Source organism: Brassica napus, chromosome C6 (assembly GCF_020379485.1).
Source record: "Brassica napus cultivar Da-Ae chromosome C6, Da-Ae, whole genome shotgun sequence".
Classification (NCBI taxonomy): Eukaryota; Viridiplantae; Streptophyta; class Magnoliopsida; order Brassicales; family Brassicaceae; genus Brassica; species Brassica napus.
In genome coordinates this window covers 20,904,897-20,930,704 of record NC_063449.1, presented here as the reverse complement: position 1 = coordinate 20,930,704, position 25,808 = coordinate 20,904,897, and the positions used below count along the sequence as shown (strand labels likewise).

At 35.5% G+C, this 25,808-nt stretch overlaps 2 protein-coding genes across 2 annotated transcripts; one reads left to right on the top strand and one right to left on the bottom strand.

The window, feature by feature from the left end:
* Positions 1–14,913: 14,913 nt before the first annotated feature.
* On the bottom strand, positions 14,914–17,451 carry LOC106436375 (tryptophan synthase beta chain 2). The gene is given in 7 exon segments (XM_013877338.3): positions 14,914–15,373; positions 15,487–15,585; positions 15,798–16,335; positions 16,421–16,588; positions 16,590–16,638; positions 16,795–17,119; positions 17,282–17,451. Coding segments are annotated over 7 exon segments (1,503 nt in total). The 5' UTR covers positions 17,352–17,451; the 3' UTR covers positions 14,914–15,119.
* Positions 17,452–20,857: 3,406 nt separating this feature from the next.
* On the top strand, positions 20,858–25,116 carry LOC106436377. The gene is made up of 11 exons (XM_013877340.3): positions 20,858–21,305; positions 21,475–21,572; positions 21,648–21,734; positions 21,850–22,156; positions 22,244–22,386; positions 22,464–22,655; positions 22,764–22,848; positions 22,920–23,082; positions 23,159–23,272; positions 23,354–23,451; positions 24,019–25,116. Exons 1-11 carry the CDS (start codon positions 21,222–21,224, stop codon positions 24,070–24,072), a joined length of 1,425 nt encoding a protein of 474 aa, XP_013732794.1. The 5' UTR covers positions 20,858–21,221; the 3' UTR covers positions 24,073–25,116.
* The last annotated feature ends 692 nt before the right edge of the window (positions 25,117–25,808 follow it).

Here is a 25,808-nt window from a genome sequence, read left to right as displayed (position 1 = left end):
ACAGGAAGCTTCGGAACCAATTAGATCTAATAGTTATATAATTAAGCTAGGCTAATAGTTTATAAAGCAGTAAATAAATATAGCAAAGCAGTAAATAAAGTAGTAAACAAGTTGAACAAGACAATTGTTCAGCTTGGCAAAGAGTTGTTTGATGCTGTTTGATGGAAGGATGGTTTGCTAGATCATGGTTTCTATTCAGGTAATCAAGATTATAATGATATAGAAGCTAATTGTTGCTTGCAAGATATTATAGAACTCAACTGGGAGTACAAATCTAACAACTTCTGTTGTATAGACAGTCTAATATCTAGATCTTGGATCTCAACTCTCGTTTATTGATCACAAGAAAGTGTCGATCGATCATTCTACGCATCTGTGCAGCTGCACCTCAAAAGGCTCCAAAATCACCATATTTCTTCAGAACGTACCTAAACCTGTAAATACTCTAAATAGACTCTATATAGTAGTAAATATATATTAAAACACTTATATACCATGGCTAAAAGTGGGTAAAATCCATGGCCTATCAAGGAGATATCATGTATCTGCATACAGTTCTTCTTCAATCTATGTGTGATCTTCGTCATAAATTGGCTCATCTGTTGGAGTAACGTATTCGATAAGCAAACCTCTACGGTTCCTGGAAGGACAAGCTGACTGGCGATGGCTGGCTTCTCCACAAGAAAAACAACGCAGGCCAGTAGTCTTTTGTTGATTTGCTTGGGTAGTCTGTGCAGTTGTTGTCTCTGTTTTGGCGTCGGTATTGGTTGGCGCTGTTGCAGTAGTCGACTGTCGTGATTGTTTATTAGAGCCAAAGCTCTGAAAACCACCGCGAATCTGAGTTTCCACCGTGATTGCTTGTTGATGAGCTTCGGAGATGGACTGTGGTTGAAACAGATTTCGCGTGACCTGAATTTGTTGTCGTAAGCCCCCAATAAAATGCATCACTAATGGTTGTCCAGAATCTTGGATGGTGATGCGCTTGATCATTTTAAAGAAGTCTGTTGCGTATTCATCCACTGAGCGGTTCCCTTGACGCAATGTCTGCAATTTCTGAAACATTAGTTGATCGTAGTTTTTAGGAAGAAAATTTTAACGCATCTCCCTCTTTAGTTTATCCCATGTCGTGATTTTGGATTTTCCCAAACGAGCACGGGTTGATTTACTCTGAGACCACCAGGCTGCAGGTCGATCTCGAAATCGAATGGCGATAATAGGAACACAGTGATCCAAATGTATTTCTGTAAATTCAAGAATCTCCTCCACGGTTACAAACCAGTCGAGAAGTTCTTCAGGAACAGTGGATCCATTGAATTCTGGAAACTCAAGCTTGAAAGACCTTTTCCAACGAGAGTCGTTGGCTTCCTCTTCGGAGTCCGAAGCATTGTTGTTGACGTTATGGACAGCTTGATCACGGCGAAGGGCAGCGAACAGATTTTCATCCTCGACTGAGTCATTATATGCTCGTGTCGAACGGGCACGTTGATTCTGAGGTGTTGTACGCTGTGTATTCATGGCCGCTATGGCAGCTGCAAAATTCATGACTTGAGCTTGAAGGTCAGAAATTGCTTGCTGTGTGACCTCGGCTTCTGTCAGTTCTGCGACTTTCTTAGGTCTCGGCATTGAATCGTAGGACCGTGGTGCTGTCTCTGATACCAACCTGACGCAGCGTAAGGATAAGGGTTGAACGATCAAACTCGCAAATAGGGTTTGCAAGAGACAATTCTTTGCTCAATCAAGAGATTCGTTTGAATGTCTTGAGACCAACTTCTTATGATGACGAATTGAATCGAGTCAAGACAAGGATTAAAAGCAAAAGCTCTCTAGTTTATTAAAATCAAAAGTTTCCCCAAACATAACATGTAAGGTTGTTTATATAATCCTTACCTTTGGACAAATCCCTTTAGGTAAAGGAGTTATAAAACGATCTTCTAAACGAAAAAGGAAAACAAAGCCTTATCTAAAACAAACATTAATAAAAATAACTTGTATCAAAAGCAACGACTAAGGGTATGACTGGTTTTCCCGCTACCACAAACGCAGCTTTTGCGGTTGGTAGCGGTTGTTGGCGTTTTGCAACAATCGCTCAAACCGCTCCAAATCGCTATAAACCTCATAAATTCAAAAGCTGGTTCCAGCTAACGTTTGCGGTTGCGGGCGGTTGCGGGAGGATAAATTTTTTTTTTTTTTCTAAAACAATTTAAATACAAAAATAAAAATATTCAATAAAAAATTTAAATTAGAATTATAAAAATACTAAAATATATCTATTATATTTTAATTAATATTATAAAACTTTAAAATGAAAATATTTTCTATAATTTTTAAAAAGTTTAAACTATAACTTTCTAAATATAAATTTTATATTTATTATAATATTATTATTTTTGATATTTTATAATGATATAAAATGTAAATATTGTTAATTTATTATTTAACCGCTGTTGCGTTTGGTAGTTAACCAGTCATAAGTATCCCGCAAACGCACCAATTTCTAACCGCATAACCAGTCGTATAAATCTCTTAAAACCGCTACAAACCGTAACCACCCGCATCCGCAAACTCCCGCAGCCGCAACCGCAACCGCTGCGGTTGAACCAGTCAGGCCCTAAGAAGGATAATTCAAACGTTCGTTGGCGCCAAGCTTGTAGATGCCGCTGCATCAAGAACCCTCTCAATGTAAAAAGAAAAAAGTTTTTCCTCTTTGTATAAATAGTTATAAATACAATCACGTCCTCTTTATTCCACACGAACGGATCAAAAGAACGTACAAAATGAAATCTCGAACAAAAGAAACAAAAACAACAAGAAAGCAATACAAAAGATCAAAAACTACCTCAGTTCACTAGGATTCCAGAAATTATATACAAATCCCACCATACAAATCCAAGATGAACAAGTCAACAACACTTTTGCCAAATTTCAGCTCAGTTATCATATTTATTTCAACAATTTTTTTAAAAAATTTAACTTTAGTTTTAACTTATATTAGTATTTGTATTATGAGAAATACATTAGAGAAATTTTATCACTGTGGATGCTCTAAGGTGTGGATAGTTACATGAACTGAAAGAACCGAGCTAAACTCAGTTAGAAGATATATTTATATTTAAAACTATTAACTATATTTTAATTTAAATAACTAATATCTTAGATATAATATATAAATACAATATTTGTATCTGATAATATAATACAATTGATAAACAGACTGCAGTTTATAAATAGAAAAAAATAATTACAAATAGAATACAATTTATAAATAACATATGTACAGATATGTTTATATGAAAATATCCAAAATAACTAAAAAACAAACTATCCAAAATTATCATATCCAAAAGGGAAGAAGACGTATTTCCACATCGGAACTATCATATAGTAACAAATGTACACAATCTTCCAACCTCGTCCTAATTGCACACCTTATAACTATCACAACCAATTTCTACACACGATAATAGTTCGAAACCCGTTTCCACACAAACCAACAAACAGCGGTTTAAAGTTGGTTAGTGTTACCTAAACCTAAACTTAACCAATGAGTGACTTAACTAAACCATAAATGACCCGATTAGAGAAAATAAACCGGATTAAATGAACCTAATTCAATTGGGTCTAATATACCTGATCGAAGATCCGATTAAAGCCAATTTGAAACCGTAAACAAAAATCCCTTGTCTCTGTCGGGAAGAACGTCTCCTCTGCTTGGCTCCAGTCAGGTAATTTTTATAACTCTCTCTCTCTCTCTCTCTCTCTCTCTCTCTCTCTCTCTCTCTCTCTCTCTCTCTCTCTCTCTCTCTTTCTCTCTTTCTTTGTGTCGTTATTGTATTTTCTCTATGTCTCTCTCTGGTACTGATTTTGTGTCTCTCTGTTTTGTAGAAATCGACAATGGAGTCATGGACTGATGTGAATGTTGAGTGGAATGATGTACCAGAGTTCGACCCGGGGACTCCCGATTCTCCTGATTTTGACTCTGATGGTGAAGATCTGAAGTAAGCAAAATAATCTGATATTTTTATAAATTTATTTAAAACCATCTGAACTATCCATTATTTTACCGAAGTTATCCGAACTGAATAAAACCATTATTATTTCAACCGATAAGAACCGGATTTTCATCAGTTCTTGAATTGATCTTAAACACTTATACTCAAAATACTAGATACCTTAATTAGCAAACTTGAATCAAAACAAATCCTCAAATGACCATGTCTAATATTAACTACGAGAAGTGGTTATTCAATAAAGTATTTGAAATAGTTTGTGTTAAGAAATATCATGGTATCGAAAATACGACACAAAACCAATAAATACACCAACAATTATAGGTTTAGAGATTTTTGATTTCATCACAGATTTTATAGCCCAAGCATAGATCTGTATGATTTTCACATGATACAACACTACAAGAAAACAGCGGCATACTGAAGGAAAAAATCGTCGGTATGTCGTCGGAATAATGCTATTCCGACGACATACCGACGACAAAAGTCCTCGGAAATAACTCCTCGGAAATTCATTTTTCCTCGGAAATTTCCGACGGAATTCCGAGGAACTGAATTTCCGAGGAAACTCCGAGGACCACTAGATCGTCGGAAAGTTCCTCGGAATATACCGAGGGAGGACTTCCTCGGTATATTCCGAGGAAATTTCCGATGGTCCAATCCTCGGAAGTTCCGACGAAATATTCCTAGGAATTTGCATCGGGAGTTTCCGAGGAACGTGGCCCTCGGAAATTTCCGAAGAACGTAGCCCCTCGGAAAATTCCGAGGAACATTTCGTCGGATTTTTTTTTAAAATTCCGACGACTTATTCCGAGGAAAAGGTCGTCGGAAATTTCCGAGGGTGCTTTTCCTCGGAATTTCGAAAAAATTAATTTTTTAAAAAAAATTATTATTTTTTTTAAATTAAAATTTGTGAAATTTAAATTCGAAAATATAAAATTAAAATTAAAACTGAAAACATATTAGATAATTCAAAGTTCTACAAATAAAAATAAAACATTCCGAGTTTTTGGTTAAAAAAAAAAAACTACGGGTCTTGAATGTTCGGGAACACCTCGTTCGGGTACATCCTCTTCATCATCTCCATCATCTGCTCGTTCAGCCTCTTCTGTGTCTCATAGCCCGCCTGTTGAGCTGCCATCTGGGTCTCCAACGCAGATATCCGATCATCCTTGTCCTTCAGCTGAGCCGTAAGAACTTCTGGATCAACATATGGCGGTAGTGCAGAAGAAGGAGCAGCCGACCGGGAGCGACGACCCAAACCGACCAAACGTCCCTTCTTCTTTGGAACCGACTGGAATATAAATAGCCAAATTTAAATAATATAAATTGATAATAAAATAAAAATCAAGAAATAAATAATTTGAACTTTAAAAAAAAAGAACTTACCGATTCAACGATTTCATTGATTCGAAACCGGGACAAGTTGGTCAAAGCCGTCGAAGCGTCATCCTCGGTTTGAAGCTGAGACACTTCGTCTACCACCTGAGTTTGGACCAGGTCGACCACGTCCCTCACAAGACCGTCATCAATCTGGCCGGTCTTCTTGTTGGTATACGCCCTCTTCATTAGGGCGAGATCATCAACCGGCTCGCCATCATTTTCTTCCGCCTTGAAAAAAAACTTAAATTAAAGAAACATTAGAAATTAGAAGAAATGCACAATAAATTAAAATTCTGAAACTCAAATAATTGAAGGAAAAAGCGGTTGAACTTACCATACGATCTCCCAGAGTGGCAATAGATTGAGCACCCAAGTTATGCTTGTAGATGCCCTTCCCTTTACGGTCGCTCATGCGGTTGGTGGAGTTGGTCGAAGAAGTTTCTTTCGTCTCTTCCTTATCCCAATGCGCACACAACTCTTTCCAGACCGTGTCGTTCATCGACTTTGGGACCTTTTAATAAAAAAAAAGAGAAAATAGTTTAATAAATTAAAAAATATTTTAATAAATTAAAAAATTGTTTAATAAATTAAATCAAACCTTATTGATTTCTCACTTCTTCTTCCACTCGTGGATCTGCTTCCCATAGTTGTCCATAACTTTATGGACGAAGTGGTGATAGATAAAGAGCATCTCATCGGAATTCTAGTTGAACTCTTGCTGAAAAAAAAACACAATTAGTAGAAAATTTATATGAAAGATTCAAAATTTAAGTAAAAAATTAGAATACTTACCGCAAACTGACGAAACCACAGATGCTGCTTGTCGGTAGGGAAGTGAGTGAAAGTCGGATGTCCCCTGTCGAGGGCCGAGTACATCATACGGTTGATCCATGCGCTGATCCCGTTCCCGGATCGGTTGAACCTAATAAAAAGAACAAACGGTTAATAATGAATCTAAATTTAAAGAAAAAAAAATATGTTAAATTACCATGTTTGACCCCGTCCATGTGGATACGGAGTGAGATAGGGAAGATGGTCACGACCGGGCTGTTGAACCAACTCCGCAATACTCATCACTCCCGGAGGACCCGGAGGAGCAGGAGCGGATGCAGGAGCGGGAGCGAGAGGAGCAGGAGCGGCTGCAGCAGAGGGAGATGTATGGTAGGAGCTGTGGGGCGAAGGGGAATCCTGAAAATGGCTGAAATCCCGAGACTGGCTTCCCGTACCACCACGACCACGACGCTGTCGAGGCCGGGTCTGATCATCATGAGACCTCTAAATTAAAAAATATATATTTAATAAATATAGAAATATATAAATTAATTTTAAAAAAAAAAAAATCCCAAATAATAGTTTTTAATCACAAAAAAAGATTTGAAAATATTAAAAATGTTTAATAAATATATAAAAATAGTTCTAATAAACAAAAAATAGTTTTAATAAATACAAAAAATAGTTTTAATAATATTAAAAATGTTTAATAAATATAGAAATTTATATAATATATATATATATATATATTTTTAAAATCCCAAATAATAGTTTTTAATCACAAAAAAACTTTTATAGATATTAAAAATGTTTAATAAATATATAAAAATAGTTCTAATAAACAAAAAATAGTTTTAATAAATAAAAAATAGTTTAATAATTATAAAAAATAGTTAAAATAATATTAAAAAATTTTAATAAATATTGAAATTTATATAATATATATATATATATATATATATATATATTAAAGTTTTTAATCACAAAAAAAGTTTTATAGATATTAAAAATGTTTTGTAAAATCCAAAAAAATCGAATTGATATACAAAAAACATTTTGTAAAATCCAAAAAATCGAATTTATATACAAAAATCGTTTTGTAAAATACAAAAATCGATTTTATATACAAAAATCGATTTTATAAATACAAAAAAAAATAAAAAAATTATTAAAAAATTCTAAATCAATTCAACAAAACAAATTATTCAACCAAATCACAATTCTAAACCTATTATACAACCAAATCACAATCCTAACTAATCACCCTAACAAAAATCTATCAAAACTACACAAAAACCTAACAAATAGAACCTAAGAGAGTGGGATAGGGTCCTTACATGATTTGTGTAAGAGAAGGGGGAGATCGCCGGAGATATCGTCGGATTTCAGTGGGAAATCGCCGGAGGAGTCGCGCAGAAGTCGCGCACAGGAAGAAGAGAGAAATGGGGAAGAAGAAGCGGCTCGTGGTTATAAAACCTAGGGTCCGACGGATACTATCCGTCGGAATTCTAATTTCAATTTTCGCGAAATATTTGCCCGGTTAAATGAAAATATTCCGAGGAAATTCCGACGGATAGTAAAATATCCGTCGGAATTCCGTCGGAATATTCCGAGGAAATACCGACGAACTAGTGTTTGGGGTTTCAAAACATCAATTTTTTTGCCGTATTTCATTTCTTATACAATTGTAATGCATACCATTGAGGATTCTTTGTATAGATGAGCATAAACCATGAAATAACAAATTTCAAAATGAATTGAAAGTATTCCCTTTACCGTTCATTAAAGTGTATAAGTGTTTCTTTTATCTTGTGGGGATTTCGTTCATACAATCGGAAAAGTGTTTATTATAGGGGGAAGAACAAATTTCTGACTTCATAATCAGTCTAAGACACTTAATAAGGGTTATATAAGTGTTATTCAAACCGCAAAACGTTGTTTTCGGTTTAAAACCCCTATTTCCTCGGAATTTCCTCGGAATATTCCAAGAGAATTCCGAGGAAACCCTTATCTTCCTCGGAATTCCGTCGGAATATTCCGAGGAAATACCGAGGAACTAGTGTTTGGGGTTTCAAAACATCAATTTTTTTTTGTCGTATTTCATTTCTTATACAATTGTAATGCATACCATTGATGATTCTTTGTATAGATGATCATAAACCATGAAATAACAAAATTTCAAAATGAATTGTAAGTATTCCCTTTACCGTTCATTAAAGTGTATAAGTGTTTCTCTTATGTTGTGGGGATTTCGTTCATACAATCGGAAAAGTGTTTATTATAGGGTAAGAAACAAATTTTTGACTACATAATAAGTCTAAGACACTTAATAAGGGTTATATAAGTGTTATTCAAACCGAAAAACGTTGTTTTGGATTTAAAAACCTTGTTTCCTCGGAAAAGTCTCGGAATATTCCGAGCAAATTCTGAGGAAAAACAAATTCCTCGGTATTTCTTTAAAAAAAAAAATTGTGATCGATCGATCGAGTATATCAAGTTTTCCTCGGAATTTCCTCGGTATTTCTTAAAAAAAAAAAAAAAATCAATGGTAGTCTGTTTCCGAGTCGTCATCACCAGATGAATCTGAATCTGGATCTTGGTGAAACTCTCCAATCACTGGTTCATCCTCTACGTGAACGACGGATTCCTCTCCGAAGTCGGTTAAATCGACTACAAGGCCAACTCTAGCTAAATCTTCTGCTGCACTTAAGTTGCCGGATGTTGCCGGATGTGCTTGGTTGTAGTGGGTCTTCCAGCTCAGAACTTTCCTGAACTCGGCCTCTCGGGTTGAGTCTTGTAACAGTAACCCATGGATCATCTCTGTTCCTTACCCGGGGGTTCTTGATATAACAAACCTGTAACATTTAGAAAATTATTAATAAAATTATAAATTAATACACATGATGATGAATCATTCTGAATAATTAACATTTAATTACCTGATCGGTCTGAGAAGCAAGAATGAAAGGATCATAATATTGCAGCTTTCGCCTCGAATTTACTGATGTGACACCAAATGCATCTGTTCTCACACCTCGATCTGGAGTGTTGTCGTGCCAATCACAATAAAAAACTATACAGCGCAATCCAACCATGCCCAAATACTTGATTTCTAAAATCTCATGTATGTGTCCGTAGTATACATCATCTCTTGATGCAGAACAAACGCCAGCATCATAAGTCGTACTCGAACGTCTCCTCTTCTGAGTTGTGAATGCATATCCTCGAGTACAAAATCTCGGATATGACTTCACAACAAAGTTTGGTCCAACGACCATCTCACGTATTCAATCGTCAAATGTTTCACCTCTGGCCAAACCAGCAGACACCTATTAATAGCACATATATATATGTTATATCAATAAATGTGAATTAGTATAAATATGTGATAAAATATATTTTAATTTGTTTAAAGCACTCACATAAGTAAACATCCATCCAGTAAATTCTCTCTGCTTCATTTCTTCTAGTTCGTCCTCTGTGGCGTATCTATACTCGAACCGCTTTTCTGCCATGAAAATCCTGTATATGATGACAATAATGTAATTAATTAAGATTTAAATTTCAACTTGTTAAAATAAAAATTTGTAAGCTAATTTATTTACCTCTCATATTGAAGAACGTCTTCGCAGTTGGTGAGCAAATATGTTTGCAAATGACTACGCTCCTGCTCAGTAAATCGACGGTCCTTTGGTTTTCCGCTAAGTCGTCCAACGTCTGTGAAAATGTTTGGAACCGTAACATGATATGTTGCCCGTTCGCCTCTATCATCATGCCGAGCAGGTCTTCTGTTTTTGGTCTGAACTTCTGTTGGAAAGTAGTACTCGGCAAAGTTTGAAGTTTCTTGATTAATCATCTGTGCGACTATAGAACCTTCCACCATACTTAAATTTTTCACCATCTTCTTTAAATGGAACATATACCGCTCATACAGATACATCCATCTATACTGTACAGGACCACCAAGTTTCAATTCTCTTGCCAGGTGAATAACAAGATGCTCCATAACATGAAAAAATGAGGGAGGAAATATCTTCTCAAGGTTGCACTGAATCACGGCTATGTTAGTCTTCAAATTTTCAATACCTTCAAGAGTCACTGATCTCGTGCATAAATCGCGGAAGAAACCACTTATCCCTGCAATTGGTTCATGAACATTTCGGGGTAATAGTTCCTTGAAGGCGAACGGAAGGAGGCGCTGCATCATTACATGGCAATCGTGGCTTTTCAAGCCAGTAAACTTTCCTTCCTTTCTGTCGCTACAGTTATGCAAATTTGATGCGTACCCGTCTGGAAATTCCACATCGTTTGAAATCCAATCAAAGAACGCATCTTTTCCCTCTGCATCAAGTCGGTATATGGGAAAAGGAGCCCTACCATTCTCATCAACATGAAGTTCTGAACGAGCACATATATCGACTAAATCCAGTCTTGACTTCAAATTAACCATTGTTTTACCTTGAACATTAAGGATCGTGTTCATGAGATTGTCAAAAAAGTTCTTCTCAATATGCATGACATCTAAATTATGCCTTAGCAGATGATCCTCCCAGTATGGCAGATCCCAGAAAATACTTTTTTTTGTGCCAGTTATGTAGTTCTCCAACAGGATCTACCGGAAAACGCTCATGTCCACCGACGTCTGGCGTCCTTTCTGCACCAAAATCTTTTAGTTGTATCTTCAAATCTTTCCCACAAATTTCCGGAGGTGGACTGTCAAACACCCTCTTGTTCTTCGTAAACAAATTCTTACTCCTACGATATGGATGATCAGGTGGTAGGAATCTCCTGTGACAGTCAAACCAACACGTTTTCCTTCCGTGTTTTAGTTGGAAAGCATCAGTGTTATCTTGACAATATGGACATGATAGCCTTCCATGCGTTGTCCATCCTGACAACATACCATATGCTGGAAAATCACTTATTGTCCACATTAGTACTGCCCACATTTGAAAGTTTTCTTTACACGAAACATCGTATGTTTCAGCACCTTGAGCCCATAGTTGTTGCAACTCATATATTAGTGGCTGAAGAAACACATCAAGTGATCTCTTAGGATGCTCTGGTCCGGGAACGAGAATCGAGAGAAACAAAAACTCTCGTCGCAAGCACAAGTTTGGGGGTAGGTTGCATGGTCTAAGAATGACGGGCCATAGAGAATACTGTCTTCCACTCTTGCCAAACGGACTGAAACCATCAGTACATAATCCAAGGTAGACATTTCTTCTCTCATACGCAAAGTCGGGATACTTTGATTGGAAATGCTTCCACGCTTTTGCATCTGAAGGATGTCTGATCTCACCATCTGTTGAGTGCCCCGCATGCCATCTCATTGGTTGTGCTATGCGTTCAGACAGATACAACCTCTGCAACCTTTCCGTCAAAGGCAAATACCACATCCTTTTATATGGCACTGGAACTCTTCCACTCGTATCTTTATAACGAGGCTTTCCACAAAATTTGCATGTAACCCGCTGTTCATCAGCCCTCCAATAAATCATGCAGTTGTCGCTGCATACATCTATTACCTGATACGATAAACCAAGACCAGCTACGAGTTTCTGAACCTCGTAGTATGAACCAGGCGCTACATTATCCTCGGGTAGAATACCTTTTACAAAATCAGCAATCGCATCCACACAGTCTTCAGCCAAATTATAATCTGTTTTAATGCCCATCAAACTTGTAGCAGATGATAAAGCTGAATGACCATCCCTGCAACCTTCGTACAATGGTTGCTTTCCAGCATCCAACATATCATAAAATCTCCTAGCTTGTGCATTGGGTTAATCTTCCCCTCTAAAATGATCATTTACCATCTGCTCAATACCTACACCATAATCTACATCCGTTCTAATTGGTTCTTCTAATCTAACCGCTGGCTGGGGTTCGCTAGTACTACAATGTTTATAATCAGTTTCCCCATGATGATACCAAATTTTGTAATTTCGTGTAAACCCACTCAAATATAGATGAGTCCAAACATCCCACTCTTTAATAACCTTTCTATTTTTACAATTAGAGCAAGGACATCTTAACATACCTGTTTTTGCTTCCGGTTGTCGGTGAACTAACCCCATGAATTCGGTTATACCTCGTTGGTATTCTTCCGTAAGCAATCTCGTGTTCGGATCCAAATGAGGTCAATCGATCCAAGAACGAAAATAATTTGAAGAAGACATGTTTTTTATGAATCAAATTCGTGTGTAAAGAGAGTAAGAGGGAGGATGAAGATATGGAGTGAATGAAGAGGAAGAGGGGTGCTTGTATTTATAGTTGAAATCCTGCCGACAGACCGAGGAAATTCCGACGGAATTCCGACGGAAACGGCTAGTTCGTCGGAATTTCCTCGGAATTTTTAAAATCCCCCAACGGCTCTATAACGGCTATAATATATCCTCGGAATTCATCGGTTTTTTCCGAGGAATACGTTTTTCCTCGGTATTCCATAAGAATATTCCGACGGATTAGTATTTCCTCGGAATTCCGTCGGTATATTCCGAGGATTTCATTTTCCGTCGGAATGTCCGTCAGAATACCGTTGTTTTCTTGTAGTGCAACCATGAAATAATATATATTTTATAATGTAACTTTATAAAAGAAAGCTACATTATGATTAGTTGAAAATGTATAAGATCACTGAAGATGTATGATCAGAGCAGAGCTGAAATAGTTCATGAAGTGTGAGATGAACTACAACATAGAGAAAGAATGTGACATGGAGTCAGGTGAAGTGCTCTTCAAGACGTGAACATTTAAGGAAGATTTGATGTGGAGCCAACATAGGGTGGCTCTCATCGCCCACATAGCTTGCACAATCTCTAATCGCCCTCATATAGTGGCTCTCATCTCTGTCATAGCTCCCATGAGCTCTAAAACGCGATAAAAGCCCACTTACGATTAAATTGAGAATATGCCCAACGAATAATGATTGTTTACTCAATTTTGATGGAAGATAAATGGAAAAAAAGATAAATGCAAAAATTCCAAGATAAACATGAAGATTGAGGTGATAAGGAAAAAAATCGTAAAAGGATAGACTCGAATCAGGGGCAAAAAAGAAAGGACGGACGATCTTGAAGGCATATATAAGAAGAGCCAAGGCGAGGAGCACGTGAGACAGAAAAATTCACAGCAAACTTAGCACTTAGAGCAATTTATGCAGTTTTCCATTTCGTTATTGAGCTGCGACTCAACTAGGTCTTAAAGTCTTAGGTGATTAGAACTATAAAATACGCTTGAAGATCTTGCAGCCGAGGTTTTTTTACCTGTTGTAACACTCATACGCGGATTTGAAATAAGATCATTCATACTTTGCTCTTTATTTCAATTTATTTTACTTCGTCTGTTTTTCGTAATTTGATCACTTTGTGTTGGTTTAGCCGATTTCAGGGACGTCAAGGAAAATAAAGGATTCTTTGCTTTCCTCCGTTCATTGAAAATGACAGTGCGAATTTTGGTTCCCACGAGAGTGCTCTATAAATGTTTTACTTTCTAAACCGAACATAAATTCTGTTATAAAATATGCTTAAGTAAGCTACAAATTATTCAAGAAGGCGCCATTTTAATCCAAGGAAGTTCAGGAGTAGCACCAACAAATTCAGATCCAAGGAAGTTCAGCAGTATCATTCTTTTTGTAAAACCATGCATTACTTAAGAAAACATAACAGACTTTAACCATGAAGGCCATAGTTTCCAAGATCCTGAAGACTTCTTTTTTCCAGAGAGTCAGCTTCCAGGTTAAAAGAGCGAGAGATAAACTTAAAGGAGGTAAAATCAAAGCTTGTGCAGATAGCAGAGATATCACTAAGGACACTCTGAATTTCCACACATCTGCTTCGGGAGTTGATGCATTCCGTGAGGATCTTCGAGTCTGAGCAGATTTTCAGCGTTTTGAAGTTCCTTGCTACTGCTTCAAAAAGTGCAGCTTTGACTGCGAGAGCGAGCATCCAACAAAAGAGCAGAAGCCACATGAGAGCGGTTTGAAGAGTTGGTCAGCGACCATCCATTTGGGGGATTCTTAAAGACCCAACCCCTTCCTCCGTAGTGCGTTGAGACCTGCCACGAAGCATCCAAAAAACATTCCATACCAGAGATAGTTGAGTCATAGTATATGTGGGCTCTCGCAGGTGGGCTGGGTTTCTGCATCTTCAAAGATTGAGCCGCTTGCAACCTCCGGGCTTCTAGTAAAGCAGAGGGTACCACCCTATGCTCCTTCACTGTGAAATTCTCAAATACCAGCCTGTTTCTTGCTTTCCGTAGGTACCAGAGTACCCACGGGTAAAGAGGGGAGAGCATTAAACCGCTTGGAGGCAGGTTGACTAAACGCTTCTAGTAGATGACATGATTCTAGTAGATTTTATGCAACTATTTAAGAGTTTGGAACCATCATCTATAATTGGACAGCATGGCTTCCACTTCAATCAACCAACGATAATGGTCCAAGATGTAGTTCACTTATCCAAGCTCAATGCTTTTTTCTTTTAACCTATAGAAAAAAAGAGTTTGGAGTTGATAAAGGCTAATGAATGTAGCGACTTGTTCGAAGGCCATCTTTTAACTATGTTCCTAGAATGCTTGTGCATCAGGTTGATCAATTAGCTAAGAAAGCTAGGTTAATTAATCAAGGATATGTAATAACCTTGCTCAACTAAAGGCCATTGTATTAATTTTCTTGATCAATGAATGAAAATGTTCACAAAAAACTAAAATTCAATCCGTACTATGCAATTTCCAAAAACAATTGGTAATATTTTGGAACAGAAAACTAAATACGGTATTATTGAAACTGTCTTTAAATGATCTGTGAGACATTGTGTCCATTTTTGAAGTCGCTACTACTCTCTCACTCTTTATTCAAAAGCCATGGGAATGCCCTAACTTATTATTATTTTATTTTTTTGATAAAGATGCTCTAACTTATTTTACATGCCTGGTTCAAACTATGGGGATTTGGAGCTAAACAACATGAGGAACCTTGGACAAAGACTCTCGTATCTTGTCTTCACTGAATGATAAATCCACCAATTCGCCTTTTAGATATTTGTCATAAGAGGAAAGGTCAAAGTGGCCATGACCACACATCGCCATTAGTATCACTTTTGCTTCTCCTGTTTCTTTGCATCGGAGAGCTTCTCTTATGGTTGCTGCAATGGCGTGAGTTGGTTCCGGCGCTGGTATTATCCCTTCCGTTCTTGCAAACTGAATGGCACCTGCAAAGAAAATTAGATCAGGAAGTGGGAACTACAGTCAAATGCAAATATAGAAGGGAGTAAAATTAACAAAATATTAATTTTCGGAATTGAGAGTTGAGATATTGTGTCACCTTGGAAACATTCGATTTGAGGAATTGAGATTGCTTCCATGAAACCTTGTTCATAAACATGTGAGATCAAGGGTGCCATCCCATGGTACCGTAATCCACCTATCAAAACAACAAAACAATGGAAATCAAGAATCAAGAAAAACAAGAAGAGCATGAGGCTTAAACAGCTTATTACTTGCATGGAGAAAGGAAAAGCGGATAAGAAAACAAGAATCAATAGTCAAGAAAAAAGGAAATGAAGCAGCAAAGAGCTGGAGAAGCCTTAGGGTTAGTGTATTCAAGATCATGGGTTTAAAATTTTAATTTATTACCGGCATGGATAGGATCAGGAATGAAGTCATGTCCTAAAGTATGCATCTTCATCAAAGGAGTCAGTCCAGCTGTATCTCCAAAATCATAAGCATAAACTCCTTTGGTCAAGGAAGGACAAGTAGATGGCTCAACAGCTCTTATAACAGGGCTGATATTGCCTTTGAGTTTCTCCCGGATAAAAGGAAAACTCAAACCAGCAAAATTTGAACCTCCACCAGTACATCCTATGATCACATCAGGCGTTTCGCCAAAATCTTCCATCTGCTTTATGCATTCTTCTCCAATAACCGTCTGGTGTAACAACACATGGTTCAGTACACTTCCTAAACAGTACTTTGTATCCTCGTTTCTAGCTGCAACCTCAACAGCTTCTGAGATCGCAATGCCTAAACTTCCCGGGCTTGATGGGTCGGATTCAAGGATTTTTCTACCCGCCTCAGTGAGATCAGACGGAGATGGATGAACCTTTGCTCCCCACGTTTGCATCATTAACCGGCGGTATGGCTTTTGATGGTATGAATTGGCCACTTGCCACACCTATATAGCATAAAAGAAACAAACACTTTACAAAACTGATTGAACTTAAGAAGGCAAGACATAGCTGCAAAATCTTTGTATTTACTTCGCAGTCAAGTCCAAATAGACTAGAGGCAAAGGCTAAAGAACTGCCCCATTGGCCAGCGCCGGTTTCAGTCACAACGTTCTTGACACCTTCTTTCGCGTTGTAATAAGCCTGAGGAACCGCTGTGTTAGGTTTGTGTGAACCAGCTGGGCTACTACCTTCATACTTGGAAGTAAATCCTTGCAGGTGTCTGAAGAAGCTTCTCCAATCTCTTTGCTCTAAACTCAAAGCAAGACTCGGGATTATAAAGAAGAGGAACAATCCTCTGCATTTCTTTGCATCCTTATACTATTCTAATGTATTCATTTATCACTTTCAAGTGCATATCATCAACATAATAAAACGAATTGAAGAAAAAAAAAAAAATCAAGAACCTGATTAGAGGAGTTGGACGCCAGAGCTTATAGATTTCAAGAACTTCTTCAGGGATGTCGATAAACCTCTCTAACGTTGCTTCTTGTTTGATTAACTCATTAGGGAAAAGATGAGATAAATCTTCGGGTTTGATTGGTTCCAAAGTCTTGGGATGCAAGGGTGGTGGAGGCTTAACAGAAAGATCGGCAATAAGATTGTACCATTGATTTGGAATCTCAACAGATGAGCTATGATTAGATCTTAAAGCTGCTTTTGCTCTTAAGCTAAATCCATTTGAAACTCTTGTTGCTTGGTTTGACTTTCTTATCAGAGTTAAGTCATCACCTAATCAAATCAAGTTCGACCTCAAGACATCAAGCACTTAACTATGAAGCTGGAGCTTCAACAGCAATTAATCAAGAACCAAAAACATATAAAGAGCTTAAGCAACTGAGATGCCATTTCTTTCTTTATTCACAAACGAGTTCATATTAAAGTTATACGTACCTGTAAGGAAAACTTTAGCCGAGACTGGTCTGGTGAATGGGTTTGGTGGCAAAAGCAACTGAGATGTCATTTCTTTGCAACTTTTAGCAGAATTAGGAATCAGAAGTAGAGAGTTTGAGTTTTTAAGAATGAGAGAAAGTCCACAGCTCGGTGGAACAAATGAAATAAATAAAGGATAGTCATGTGAAGACTTCCCCGGCACCCGACGGTCAAGGAGTATTTAATGAAATTTTTTGAATACTACTATTTTTTTTTGTCTTCTCTTTTTCTTTGTTTACTTTTTTTTCTCTTTTGGTTTGGTTTTGTTTTTTTTTTTCTGACATCAATATTTAATTAACGTTGGAAAAATCAATCAGAGTTTTGATCCGCTACAATCAAGTGAATAACATGCTCTATGCTTGCTACCTAAACAAACTAAGATTTATCATATTTATTTCAACAAATTTTAATCTATTTAAAATTTAATTTTAGTTTTAAATTGTATTGTATTATGAGAAACACATTTGAGAAACTTTATCACCGCGGATTCTCTAAGGTGTGGAAAGTTAGATGAACTGAAAGAACTGAGCTAAACTCAGCTAGAAGATATATTTATATTTAAAACTATCAACTATATTTTAATTTAAATTACTAATATCTTAGATACAATTTACAGATAGAATATTTGTATCTGATAATATAATACAATTTATAAATAGACTGCAGTTTATAAATAAAAAAATTACAAATAGAATACAATTTATAAATAACATATGTACAGATATTTGTATATTAAAATATCCAAAGTAACTAAAAAGAAAACCATCCAAAATTATTATATCCAAAATATCTGAAGTAAGCAAAATAATCTGATATTTTAAAAAAATTTATTTAAACCCACCTAAACTATCCATTATTTTACCTATGTTATCCGAACTGAATTAAACCATGATTATTTCAACCGATCATAACCGGATTTTCATCAGTTCTTGAATTGATCTTAAACACTTATACTCAAAATACTAGATACCTGAATTAACAGACTCGAATCAAAACAAATCCTCAAATGAACATGTCTTATATTTATAACTATGAGAAGTGGTTATTCAATAACGTATTTGAACTAATCTGTATTAAGAAATCTCCTGGTATCGAAAATACAACACAAATTTCTCATGCTAATCAAATATGTTATTGCCAGTACAACAAATTTCTGGAGCTCAGCTTTCTGCTTACCTAAATCATGTATGGACGAGATTGATAGCATGTGTTCTACGTTTCTTTGGAGTGGTTCCCCAACTGATACTACTAAAGCAAAAGTTGCTTGGAAGGAGGTGTGTAGGCCGTTCAAGGAGGGATGCCTAGGGGTTAGAAGTATCAGCAAGGTACAAAAGGTATTCTCGCTTAAGCTAATACGGCGTTTGTTTGATGGAAATAGCTCTCTTTGGGCGGATTGGGTGAAGACCCACCTCTTGCGTCAAGAGTCTTTCTGGGATATTAAGGATATTGGTTTAGGATCCTGGGTTTGGCGGAAGCTACTGCAGTTGAGGGCCACTACAAAGCAGTTTATCAGAATGGAAGTTCACAGTGGACAGAGTGTGAGGTTATAGACTGATCTATGGCATCCTTTGGGCAGATTAATAGAAGTGGTTGGAGAAATTGGTACCCAAAAGCTTGGTATAGCAAGAACAGCCTTGGTTTGTGATGTGAGGAACGAGGGTTACTGGAGGTTTAGGAGATTTCGTGATAGACATATGAAGGACCTTATTCAGGCAATTGAAAACAACAGATTAGAAGAAGATCAATTGGGCCAGGAAGTCGTTCTATGGAGGAGGAATGATACTGAATTTGGTAAAGGTTTCACTACCTCTGAGACATGGCAGAAAATCCGTATTCACAGTCCAGCAGTACCATGGAGTAAGGTGGTTTGGTTTCCGCTGGGTGTTCCAAGGTTTGCTTTCATCACCTGGCTCGCTATAAGGGACAGGTTGTCTACGGGTGATTGCATGCGTACTTGGGGACATGTTCAAGGTTGTCTGTTTTGTGGGGAACCAAATGAATCATGGGATCATCTCTTTTTTGCTTGCCCATATACCTATACCCTATGGATAGAGGTGATTGGTACGTTGTTAGGTCGCCCACCTGACCCGGACTGGGAGAGAACACTTGTGCATCTAACAACTCATGGGTTTGATCGGCTTGTTTATATTCTTTTGAGACTTACCTTCCAGACGACAATCTACATGATTTGGAGTGAGAGAAATGATAGGAAACATCTCAAGAAGCCTAGACAAGTAACTCAGCTAGCGAAGTTGATTGGGGAAACAGTGAGGAATCGTATCTCTTCGGTAAAATACTCGGAGAAGCCACGCCTGCGGGGATTGATGCAACTCTGGTTTAGCACACATACTTAATTAGGCTTTTATTTTTGCTTCACATGTACATAACTATTTTTTCCATTGATGATTAATAAATTTAATGTTTCATAAAAAAAATACGATACAAAACCAATAAATATACCAACAATTATAGGTTTAGAGCTTTATGATTTCAAATGATCCAATATTGTGTGTGATTTTTATCACAGATTTTATAGCCCAAACACATATCTGTGTGATTTTCACATGATACAACAATGAAATAATATAAAATGTAACTTTATAAAAGAAAGCTACATTATGATTAGTATATATTTTATACTGTAACTTTATAAAAGAAAGCTACATTATGATTAGTATAAAATGTATAAGATCAGTGAAGATGTATGATCAGAGCAGAGCCGAAATAGTTCATTAAGTGTGAGATGAACTACAACATAGAGAAATAATGTGATAAGTAGGACGTGGAAGGAGTAGAACGGAAAAAGAGATAGATTTTTTGTCAAGTCAATTTTATTTAAAATTTAGGAAATAATTTAGGGAGAATTTTTTTCATTAATAATTCTTCAGTATATGAGGAAAAATGAAGAATGGCTTGAAATTCATGTATCAGAAACTTGGCAATGGTTCATTTGTTAAAGAGTATACCATCTGAGGAATGAAGAATTCATTTTAATCTATACTATTAAAGCAGGATCCTATTGTCATAATTACCTTAGGGGCATGTTTCTTTCACTAACATTGCATGTTTCATTAAGGGCAATTAAGTAATATTAATAACAAATCTATATTGGGTCATTATTTTTGGATCCAGTCCAAATCAAATCTCTATTGGACCATTTGGGCCTATTAAAAAATCAGATTCAATTCTCACCTTTTTTTTTCCTTTGGACCATTGAGTCCAAGTTCAAATAATTTTTTTTCAACGATTCTTAATTATTATTATTTTTTTCTTAGTATAATTTAAGCATTCATAAAAATAATTGAATTTTTTTATTGAAAAGTATAAATCTTTATTAAAAGTATATAATTTTTTAATTAAAATATTAATCCCATAATAAAATTAATTTATCAGAGTTATACCAATTTAATTCATTAAAAAAATAAAGTTTAATTTTTTAAACATAAATAGTCATTTAAAATGAAATACGATAAATAAAGATAAAATTTTAAGTCTTTTATAAAAGAAAACACAAATATATGAAAATGTGACATTTACTAAATATTTGTCAATTGAAAAAAAAAACAAAAATAAACCCGCGCTTTGAAAGCGCGGGTCAAAATCTAGTATCTTTCTTAAAGAGAGGTCACCTAGTGAGATTTAGTAGATTGACTAATTTTACCAACATATATAAGCCTTCTAGATTGGTCAACTTAAAAATTGAATTACATCCTAACCCGCCATTACTAGCCTTCCATAAAGTTTTTGGTAGTGACGGAAAAGGTAAGAAATCTACAGATTTCGGATTCACATTATCTGAAATCAAGCCACATAAACGAAGATTTAACATCTGTCTTCGTTTTGTTTTTCTTATCGGATTTACCTTTTTATTTTGGGTTTGGGTGTGTGTTTTGTCGAGAGTATGGGCGACGAAATCATGAACAATATCTCTGAAACAATGATCGAAGATCAAACCCAGATTAGGGAATCGTCGTATTGCCACCAGGTTCAAACATTTTTTTTGAACTTTATGATAATTAGGTTTGTGCCTCGATCAACCTATCTTCAATAGGCACTTATATTCTGAATTGTTGTTATCCTTATTGATTCGAAATTAGGTGACTTCTTGGTTTCTTTTTAGTCATTGTTCGAATCAGTGATCTTTGTGTGTTTAGTGTCATAAAAAGAGATCGGATATTGTCGGAAATTGTGTGACAAAGAGGCCAAACACGACATGTATGGTGAAGTATTGTCGTAGTTGCCTATGGAACAGGTTTGATTTGATGTTCTTAAGATTTGTATAATCTCTAGTGATTGTTTTATATATGACTACGGCTCTAATTTAAAGGTACAAAGAGATCCCAGAGGATGTTGCATCGAAAGAAGACTGGCTTTGTTACAGATGCAGGGGAATTTGCGATTGTAGTAAATGCCTGTAAGTCTAAATATCATTCATTACATTTTGATTTTTTTTTTTGTCAAAAAGGATTGTGTATGTTTTAGGGCTCAATTTGTAAATTTTAAGAGAAAATGTTTTTTTTCTTTTCCAGAAAGGAACAAGGTAAGAAGCCGACTGGGTTTCTTAGAGAAAATGGTTCCAGCTCCAATGCCATTAAAAATCCCAAAAATGCCAAACGCCAGCTGAAGTTGAATGATTCAAGTGAAGGCTACAACGAGGAGAATCCTGCAGCCGGAAAAAGAACAAAACCCATTCTCAAGAAGAAAGAAAAGTCTCAGCTTGAGGAGGTTAAGCTACCTCAGGGCATCGAGTCAATCACTGTCTTCGGCATTGACTTGCCCTCTGAAAATGCTGGAAGAGTTCTTCAGTTTTTGGAGTTCTGTTCGAAATTTGGAAAGGTGTCTTCTATCTACTTTTGTTTTTTCTTTTTACATTGGAAGTGTTTGCTATTTCCTCTTCTCTAATGCATATGACCTTTTGAATAGGCTCTTGGCTTAAGAGGAGGGGAACCTCAACTTGTTGTGAGTGAGATTGTGTCCGGAAGAAACACAAGGAGCCAAGAGCATTCCACCCTCACCCAAATGATAATCCAATTATTGACTCTTATATTGGTAGACACAGGAGACAAGTACGTATTGTTTTTTTGGAAAGTATGATTTTTTCTTTGATACATAACTGATTGATATTATTTTTATGATAATTTAGATCAGTTGGCCTGAGTGCATCAGATGATAGGTGGTTCAATGTTCTTGGAGACTGTCTTGCCCAATCCGAAGTTAAGCTTGATGACTTCCCTCCTCAGATGTTTCAAAAAGGCATTTCTGAGTATGAGGAGATGGGTTCATCGCAAAGGCTGAAACTTTTGAATTTCTTGTGCGATGAAACGCTTAGCACAACGTAAGTTATATTGTAATATATGTATCTGTATGTATATATATATATATTGAATCAGTTTTTCTTCTTTTTATGTGCTTGAGAGTTAACATGTTGTAAACAATCTTTCAGGGTGCTGAGGGATTGCTTTGCTAATCCTGAATCTGTTGAAAAGAAAAAGGAAGCAAAAGAAAAGTTGAATGCAGCAAAAGCTAACGTAACCGTAAAATCTACTTAGGTCTTTACAATTTAAGTTTGACTATTCATATTAAAACCTTTTTGTTGTAGGAGCAAAAACTATATCAGAAGTTAGAAGATGAGTTATCCAAAGCTCAAGCAGAGAATAATGGGGTTGAGTTGACAATTAAACAACGGCTTGCAATTGTATCACAAATGGAAGCTGAATCTGAACTAGTCTTTGCCGGAATGCAAAACGCGTTAAAAATGCAAAGTATAATTCTGAATTCATGTGATTGATTGTTAATAACAATGGTTTAGGGGCTTATTTTTTATAATTGCTTTCGCAGAAGTTCAAGAATATGATGATGTTCTTAGAACCAGCCCGGTCGAATTGGATGACAGTGGTCTTACTCTCTGGAAATTGAAGTCGTACAACAAAGAACCAAACATTTTACTTCAAGGTGTGAAAAATATAAACAGTTTGCTCGTCTTAACAAGTATTATGTAGTAATTTTTGTTCTCTTACCATTGTTTCTGTGCAGATTTAGGAAGCTGGAGTGACGTATGTCCTCATGAAAGGTGGTTTGCGTTTAGCCCTGAGCAAAAACCACAAGTAGAGAAGTATATTGCTTGCAAAAAGGTAGATCATTCTCTCTCTCTCTAATTATATAATGTCAAGGAATTTATTAAGGTTTGTAGGCTTCTAAATTAATTTTAGGTTAAAGAATTGATTAGAACTTCTTAGGTTTAAGATTACTTTGGTGAATGAATTCATTAAAAACTGTTTAGGTAAACGAATTTATCAACGTTTTTTAGGATTTAAGTGTTCTTTATTAATCTCAAACACATCTTCATCTATACAATAATTTACATATATATAAACTTGCAACTAAAGCATTTATCCAGAGACTTTGGATTCGATGCCATGGTTTACATTCAAATACTAACTTAGCATGAAACTGTATACAGTCAAATACTAGTTTCGCATTAAAATGTACTGTGATTTTCTTGAACTCTCAAGACATGTTTTGTTCATGGGTTTGCATTTTCAGCTTTGCATATCATTTCTTCTTTTGAATACTATGTTTGTGGTGTGAATAAATAACTTATTTGCATTTGAACTGTACTTCGAATGACGCTAATTTGTTCATGGGTTTGCATATTCTGATTTGCATCTTAATTTTTCTTTTGATTTCTAATTTTGTAGAAAGAAAGGCTTCTCAAAAATTGGAAGGGAAATACTGCTCTCGAGTCTTCGTGATAATTTATCTTGTTCTGCAAGCACATAATATAAAAATGATTATGATAAGCAGAAGTAAAAAGGCTGACTCATTTGGATATGATTTGTTGTTTTATTTACATTTCTGAACACCCAAAAAACTCGGTTTCGTAATTTCTTTTTATCTTAAAAAACATTCAGACTTTTTTCATATGAGACTATTCGACGTGAGACAATTGGTCGTTGGGAATTGTTGTAAGATTTATATTCTGTAACATTTCTGAATGTCCGAAAGTGAATAGATTCTATAATACTTACATTAGTAATTTTGGATTAGTATCATTTAATTTTTTTTGGGTTCGTGTTATGGAAATTGAAACATGCTTGTTGTTGGGAAAAATATGAATTTACCATGGCGCACCAGAATAAATATTTCCAGCACTTGTATGAATTTTTAAGAAAAACACTTAAACAATGGCAGAATATAATATACGCAATAAAGTAAAGGATGTGGAGAACCTTCTCAATGTAAAAAGGAAAAAGTTTTTCCTTTTTGTATAAATGGTTATAAATACAATCACGTCCTCTTTATTCCACACGAACAGATCAAAGAACCGTACAAAATGAAATCTCGAACAAAAGAAACAAAAACAACAAGAAAGCAATACAAGAGTTCAAAAACTACCTCAGTTCACTAGGATTCCAGAAATCATAGACTAATCCCACCATACAATCTAAGATGAACAAGTCAACAACATCTTTGCCAAATTTCAGCTCAGTTATCATATTTATTTCAACAATTTTTTTAAAAAATTTAACTTTAGTTTTAACTTATATTAGTATTTGTATTATGAGAAATATATTAGAGAAATTTTATCACTGCGGATGCTCTAAGGTGTGAAAAGTTACATGAACTGAAAGAACCGAGCTAAACTCAGTTAGAAGATATATTTATATTTAAAACTATTAACTATATTTTAATTTAAATAACTAATATCTTAGATACAATTTATAAATACAATATTTGTATCTGATAATATAATACAATTGATAAATAGACTGCAGTTTATAAATAGAAAAAAATAATTACAAATAGAATACAATTTATAAATAACATATGTACAGATATGTTTATATGAAAATATCCAAAATAACTAAAAAACAAACTATCCAAAATTACCATATCTAAAATATCTGAAGTAAGCAAAAGAATCTGATATTTTTTAAATTTATTTAAAACCATCTGAACTATCCATTATTATCCGAACTGAATTAAACCATGATTATTTCAACCGATCAGAACCGGATTTTCATCAGTTCTTGAATTGATCTTAAACACTTGTACTCAAAATACTAGATACCTTAATTAGCAAACTTGAATCAAAACAAATCCTCAAATGAACATGTCTTATATTAACTATGAGAAGTGGTTATTCAATAACGTATTTGAACTAATCTGTGTTAAGAAATCTCCTGGTATCGAAAATACAACACAAATTTCTCATGCTAATCAAATCTGTTATTGCCAGTACAACAAATTTCTGGAGAAGTGGTTATTCAATAACGTATTTGAACTAATCTGTGTTAAGAAATCTCCTGTTGTCTAATATTAACTATGAGAAGTGGTTATTCAATAAAGTATTTGAACTAATTTGTGTTAAGAAATCTCATGGTATCGAAAATACGACACAAAACCAATAAATATAACAACAATTATAGGTTTAGAGCTTTATCAATTCATGACAGATTTTATAGCCCAAGCATAGATCTGTATGATT